The sequence below is a fragment of the Amphiura filiformis genome, chromosome 8 (genome assembly GCF_039555335.1).
Source record: "Amphiura filiformis chromosome 8, Afil_fr2py, whole genome shotgun sequence".
Lineage (NCBI taxonomy): Eukaryota > Metazoa > Echinodermata > Ophiuroidea > Amphilepidida > Amphiuridae > Amphiura > Amphiura filiformis.
In genome coordinates, this window is record NC_092635.1 from 70,985,979 (window position 1) to 70,993,361 (window position 7,383).

Below are 7,383 nucleotides of genomic sequence, written 5' to 3' on the forward strand. Positions count from 1 at the left end.
CACAACACACTGCAACTTTGCGATAATAACTGAAAATACGGTTGACTTGTTGCTCTTCGGAGACAAAAGTCTTTTCACTGCCTGTGCTTTAGGAGTGGGTTCTCATACACTTAGTGTGTAGAATAATAACAGATATTTAGCTTTTAATTAGCACATTCACGATTGGTAGTACTACGTACATGTACCCTGGACGTGTACTATATTACTTGCTGAAATGTCGCAATATATGCCATGAGATAATTTATTACTTCCACTAGTTCATTACGCATGTCATTGCGTCAACAACCTCAGATATTGTCCAACTCATGCAATAGTATATGCAATCATTGCACCACAGATAATGTTATTGTACACAGCATCAATGGTGTTTAGGATTGTTGCAATATTAATTACAAGCCGACGACGGATGTCGGCTTGTTCTGTCTTCTTCTAATTCTTCTTTACAAGCCGACGACGGATGTCGGCTTGTTCTGTCTCTTCTCAATTCTTTCTTCTTCTTCTGGCAACTCGTGACATTTTGCGTGACTTGCCACGTTTCGCCCTAGCTCTCTTATGCTTCGACAGATTTCAACCATACTTGAGCCAAATGACCACTGGACTAGGCCAAACCTTACATTTGACTTTGACCTGACTGTGACCTTTGACCTTGACCTTATGGTCAAAAATGTTGATTTCACAAAAAATGCTACTCCTTCCACAAATTACATGCAATGATCATGTGACTCATGCACATGAATCAACATGTGGCAGTGCTTAAAACTTCCTAAAAGAATTGAGGTCAAAGGTCATTAAGGGGTCATTTCCGGTCAAAATCTGAAAAATTTGTAAAAAATATTCAAAAAATCACTGTCTGTACAAATTACATAGCAGAGAGTCGCCATTAACACACATGCATTGCTATTAGCCAGGGTCTTTGAGATGCCTACAGTTTCGGGGTCAAAGGTCATTAAGGGGTTACTTCCGGTCAAAAACCAAAATTATCAAAAATGTTCAAAACATTTTTATTTCAAAATGTAAACAGACCAGAATAATATAACCAACATACATGAATTAGTGTTCCCTGATGTATGCATGGTATTTTTTATTTTGGGGGTCAAAGGTCATTAAGGGGTCACTTCCTGTTTTTAGCTGAATAACTTCAAGAATTTTTATCTCGAGAATTAAACATGTAAGAATTTTTTAATTAAAATTGGAACAATGCATTTTGTCGGTGTACACAAGGTTTTTTTTTCATTGAGGTCAAAGGTCATTAAGGGGGTCAAAAGGTCAATCAAAATTTTCAAAAATCAAAATCCATGTATAAGTTCCGATTAAGCTGAAATTCACCAGGAATATTTCTTATGACCTCCTAAGCACAATGCAAGAGCAGTTGACCCCATCCGTAACCCAGAGGTCAAGTTATAGGGGTCAAATTGCGGCTTGTATCAGCGTCTGTTGACTCTAGTTCTTTCTTTCTTCTGGCAACCTCGTGACATTTTGCGTGACTTGCCACGTTTCGCCCTAGCTCTCTTGTGCTTCGACAGATTTCAACCATACTTGAGCCAAATGACCACTGGACTAGGCCAAACCTTACATTTGACTTTGACCTGACTGTGACCTTTGACCTTGACCTTATGGCCAAAAATATTGATTTCACAAAAATGCTACTCCTTCCACAAATTACATGCAATGATCATGTGACTCATGCATATGAATCAACATGTGGCAGTGCTTAAAACTTCCTAAAAAGATTGAGGTCAAAGGTCATTAAGGGGTCATTTCCGGTGAAAGTCTGAAAAATTTGTAAAAAATATTCAAAAAATCACTGTCTTTACAAATTATATAGCAGAGCGTCGCCATTAGCACACATGCATTGCTACTAGCCAGGGTCTTTAGGATGCCTACAGTTTTGGGCTCAAAGGTCATTAAGGGGTTACTTCCGGTCAAAAACGAAAATTATCAAAAATGTTTAAAAAAATTTTATCTCAAAATGTAAACAGACCAGAATAATATAACCAACATACATGAATAAGTGTTCCCTGATGTATGCATGGTATTTTTTATTTTGGGGGGTCAAAAGTCATTAAGGGGTCACTTCCTGTTTTTAGCTGAATAACTTCAAGAATTTTTATCTCAAGAATTAAACAAGTTAGAATTTTTTTATTAAAATTGGAACAATGCATTTTGTCGGTGTACACAAGGTTTTTTTTTTGATTGAGGTCAAAGGTCATTAAGGGGGTCAAAAGGTCAATCAAAATTTTCAAAAATCAAAATCCATGTATAAGTTCCGATTAAGCTGAAATTCACCAGGAATATTTCTTATGACCTCCTAAGCACAATGCAAGAGCAGTTGACCCCATCCGTAACCCAGGGGTCAAGTTATAGGGGTCAAATTGCGGCTTGTATCAGCGTCTGTTGACTCTAGTTTATCAATTGAATTATAAGCTATTATAATAACTTATCCTGGGAGCGGGGCACTTCAATATGAAGTGGATAATAGGTGCAGCTAGGGCTGTTACTTTTACAGCAAGGGGCATTGCATGATTATAATAGGTGAGAGCAAAATGTCATTGGGTGAGAGCATGATTTTTGGCGTTCCAGTCAGTCGTGAGCACGGTCGCTAATGAGCTCAATCGGCCAGGTATTATGGTTTTCACCTTTAAGATAGAAGGTGATACGAGTAAGTAATGTTATAATACTTGTAAAGTAAAAACAGTAACATATTTAGCATATCAAGCCAATGATAATTATTATTAAATCACGACTACAAGATTAACTCGATCGTAAATAAGGCCTATCATGATAATGGAGGCAAAAGTGACACATGAACCAGGTAGGGTTATTATAGGTACCTCTCTGTAAAATATACTTAATAAAGCCATTATGTACGACTTCCTTCCAATTTTAATTTAGTTGTTCTTACTCATAATAGTTAGTAATAACTGTCATGTTAGTGAAGCCTCTTTACTTATCAAGCCGAAAAAATAAGGTAAGAAAAAACCCACTGGCTATTATGGATATATATATGAATACGACATGTCAAACTTGTTCTGTTGACCTGACGAACACAACGGATTTGACCGATTCCATTTAGGTGTAGGTTGGGACATGTATAAATCAGGTTTGAAAAAGGTTAACAAATTTCGGTACTATATTAGGGTTATAGGTACCTTTCTGTAAAATATACTTAATAAATCCATTATGTACGACTTCCTTCAATTTTAATTTAGTTGTTCTTACTCAAAATAGTTAAATAATAGTTAGTAATAACTGTCAGTGAAGCCTCTTTACTTATCAAGCCGAAAAAATAAGGTAAGAAAAAACCCACTGGCTATTATGGATATATATATGAATACGACATGTCAAACTTGTTCTGTTGACCTGACGAACACAACGGATTTGACCGATTCCATTTAGGTGCAGGTTGGGACATGTATAAATCAGGTTTGAAAAACGTTAACAAATTTCGTACTATATTATATTAACTCATATTTTCACCTTCTTTTGCTTTGTAGATTTTCTTTCCGAGATATCGAGCTGGAGACAGCGACTTGAGAAGAAGTACCGGTTTGGTAGGGGCAGACGAGCGATAGCTGATACAGATGACATTTTTGTTGATTTAACTCTCATTGAAGAAAAGGACGAAGAACAAGGTAGCATGGCTAGTACCAGTGAAAGTCAGCCATACTTAGGCAATTCAAAGCAAGGGTATGACAAACAAGGTAGCAACAGTAGGAAACTAGAATCATATGAAGACTTATTTACAATTAAGTCAAATTGTGGGATAGGCTTTTACGACGGGAATTCATAACAATTAGTGGGTTTTTTAGCGGGTTCGCCGTCGGACAAGTTTAGAACTGTCAAGCTTTCGTCAGGAGTAGCTCTGACTTCTTCAGGACAAAGTACCCAAGATTTAGACATGTAGACCGCCCCTTGTCTACTGATGACTCTGAAAAGAGTCGTCCCCTTGTCAACAGAGAACAAGCAGATCTCGCCTATCTGCTAATATAAAGGTTTTGGTGGCTCTGAAAAAGAGCCGTTTGCTGAAGACTGCCCCTTGTCTACAGAAACAAGCAGATCTGGCCTATCTGCTGATTTTTAAGTTTTGGTGGCTCTGAAAAGAGCCGTTTGCTGAAGACTGCCCTTTGTCAACAGAAACAAGCAGATCTCGCCTATCTGCTGATTATGTAAGTTTTGGTGGCTCTGAAAAGAGCCGTTCACTGAAGACTGCCCCTTGTCTACAGAAAACAAGCAGACCTCGCCTATCTGCTAAATTAAAGGTTTGTTAGCTCTGAGAAAGAGCTGTTCAATGAAGACTGCCCCTTGTCAACAGAGAACTAGTAGACTGCATATACTGTAATAGAAGTATACGGCTTACCAGGAACCGTTTGGCCACTCATGGACCGATTGATTGATTGTATGCACGATGAGCGTTTATATCACTTAATTGCGGACGTGGTACAGATTAGCGGCTCTGTGATTGGTTGTTTGAAAATAGAGAGCGCCACATACGATGTGATAAAGATTAGCGGCTCTTTGATTGGTTGTTTGAAAATAGAGAGCGCCACATACGACTGATGTCTTTGCCGTCATTTCTATTGATAGTAGAAGTTTCATTAACTCTGATTTCCAACGCTTCACGGGTCAACTTCATCCCCAAGTGAGAAACTTGTGCCAGTTTTGTTGTTTCGTCCCACAGAGGTTCATGACCTTCTTTGCAAGCATGTTCAGCTAATGCCGAGCCTTCTTCTTTCTTTTGTCTTGTGGCTCTTCGGTGTTCAGATATTCTGACCTTAAGTGGTCGTTTGGTTTGGCCTATGTATTGCTCACCACAACTGCAAGGTATAGAGTACACACATGGTGCACGATCCTTGGGCAGAGGATCTTTTGGGTGGCTTAGGATGTCTCTTAATTTGGCCGACCTAGAGTAGAATGTTTTGACCCCTGCACGGTTTAGAAACCGACAGATTTGGTCTGATACACCTTTGATATATGGCATGAAGGTAACGCCTTTGTGTTCATCGTCCACCAATTCTTCTGATCGTTCTCCTGTCTGTTTCTTGATTGCTTTGTGTATGAGGTTTGAGGGATAGCCATTCTTGTTCAACGCTTTTTCAATGTGTTTGAGTTCGTCTTTTCGATGTTCTTCATCACACAGAGTCAGTGCTCTGTGAACCAGTGTATTGACAACACTGTTCTTGGCAGACATATGGTGGCTAGAGTTAAAATGAAGATATTGATCAGTATGAGTGGGTTTTCGGTATATGGCGAAACTCAAGCTAGTGTCAGATCTCTGCACTTTGACATCAAGGAAAGGTATGCCACCTGCCTCCTCAACCTCCATGGTGAACTGGATACACTTGTGTTGATTGTTGAGATGACTTAGGAATTTGACCAGTTCGTCTTTGCCATGTCGCCAGACGACGAATGTGTCATCAACAAATCTGAACCAAGCAACGGGTTTCAAAGGATACGTATCTAGTGCTTTGGTTTCAAAGTGTTCCTTGAAGATATTCGATGTTATTGGGGAGAGGGGTGAACCCATTGCCTGACCCTCTTTTTGTTCATAGAATTTCCCTTGCCATTTGAAGTACGTAGATGTGAGGCATAACTTCATAAGGTCTACGATCTCATCACTTGTCATGCGTGTTCTGTTTTTAAGTGTATCATCATCACGCAAGATATCTCCTATAATATTACTAGCATCATCAATTGGTACATTAGTGAATAATGATACCACATCAAAACTGACCAATAAGTCACCTGGTTCTATGGGTATTTGCCCTGCCTTTTCATCAAAATGTTGCGAGTTCTTGATGTAGGAAGTGCCTTTCCCTGATAAGGGTGTCAATATATCCGCTAGGTGTTTCGCTAAATTGTAGCATGGTGAATTGATTGAGCTGACAATAGGTCTAAGTGGCATGTTTTCTTTGTGAATCTTCGGTAGACCATATATACGTGGAGACACAGTATGCTTAGGTGTTAAATGTGATGCCTTTTTCTGGTCGATCCTTCATGTAATTATTTCGTGTAATCTAATCCTAACTCTAACCCTAACCCTAACCCTAAGCCTAATCCTAATCATAACCCTAATCCTAACCCTAATCCTAACCCTAATCCTAACCCTAAACTAACCCTAACTCTAACCCTAATTTCGTGTAAAATTACATGAAGGAATAACCCTTTTTCTTATCAACCTTGTTCTGTTCCTTCAACTCAGAGATGGCCTTACCTATCTTGCGTTCAAGAGATAGGGTGGGATCTTTCTTCATGACCTGATAAGTAGGTTTGTTCTTTTAAGGGCTGGGGTATGAGCGACCTTGAAGTTCCGGTATCTGAAGAGGGGAAGCAATGAGTTACCTCAAATCACAGCGGCAGGTAGTGACTGGGCCGCCGAGTGCTAATATATATTTATTTTGGAAGGTTCGTGTTTGTTTAAAATTTTGGGGCGTTTTTCCAAAATTTGATATTTTTAGTCATATTTCAAAAAGCGACATGCCAAAGACAACTCTTTGGGCACATAGTTTGTTATTGTTATTGCAGTTCTTTTCCACATACCTACGTTAACATTCGATTGGGTGATTTACTAATATTATATATTTTATGACTGCAATTTGGTGTTTTCAATGCGTTTTACACGTATCATGAAATTAACGCAAATATCTAGTCACGCTGCTTTTAGAATTTTTACCTGATCGTCGGCTTTTGCAGGCAACAGAATGCAGATTGGCTCACGATAGATGTCGTACTCCTCTATGTGGTTCACTCATTGATAAAATGAGTTTGCATTCCTTGTAACAACACACACATTGCCGTCTGGAAACCGGGTCTGGTACTGATTTTGGGACAGCCAATAGACTTCAGCGCCGTATCAAATCTCATAAAAACCACACGACTGACGACTATGTGTTTATGTTTCCCGCACGAAAGCTTGTGTCTACATCTATTACTATACTTCTTTGGAAACGTTGACCTTTGACCATTCTTTGTATAACGCCCTGATATGACCTTGATATGTTCGCTTGATTGGGTACGTTATAGCATCCATTTCATTGAGGTGTTAGGACTTGGTCAGTAGATAATACTTGCAGGGATACAATAGTTTAACATGGTGTGTGAGCATGGTGAAAGACTCATTATTGATTAGGCGCGGACATATTAAAGGCACAGGTCCTTTGCGTGTATAGCAGAAAATTATAATAGAATGTGTGAATAGAATGTTTGGAATTTTGCAACTAAAATACTAACTGCATTCTGCATTATGTATTTATTTATTTATTTAGGCCTATGCCTATTTATTAATTTACTGACTTATTTATTTATTTTATTTATTTGGTATATTAGTTAGTAGGCCTACGTCGGTTTATTATTGATTGTTGATAACTTGACAACTTGATTGATTGA

General features: G+C 38.6%; 1 protein-coding gene across 1 annotated transcript; it reads right to left on the reverse strand.

Moving 5' to 3' along the window:
• Positions 1-2,580: 2,580 nt before the first annotated feature.
• LOC140159711 (uncharacterized) lies at positions 2,581-5,902 on the reverse strand. Its single transcript, XM_072183205.1, has 2 exons — positions 4,963-5,902; positions 2,581-2,636 (listed from the first exon to the last, which is right to left on the reverse strand). Exons 1-2 carry the CDS (start codon positions 5,900-5,902, stop codon positions 2,581-2,583), a joined length of 996 nt encoding a protein of 331 aa, XP_072039306.1.
• Positions 5,903-7,383: the final 1,481 nt, after the last annotated feature.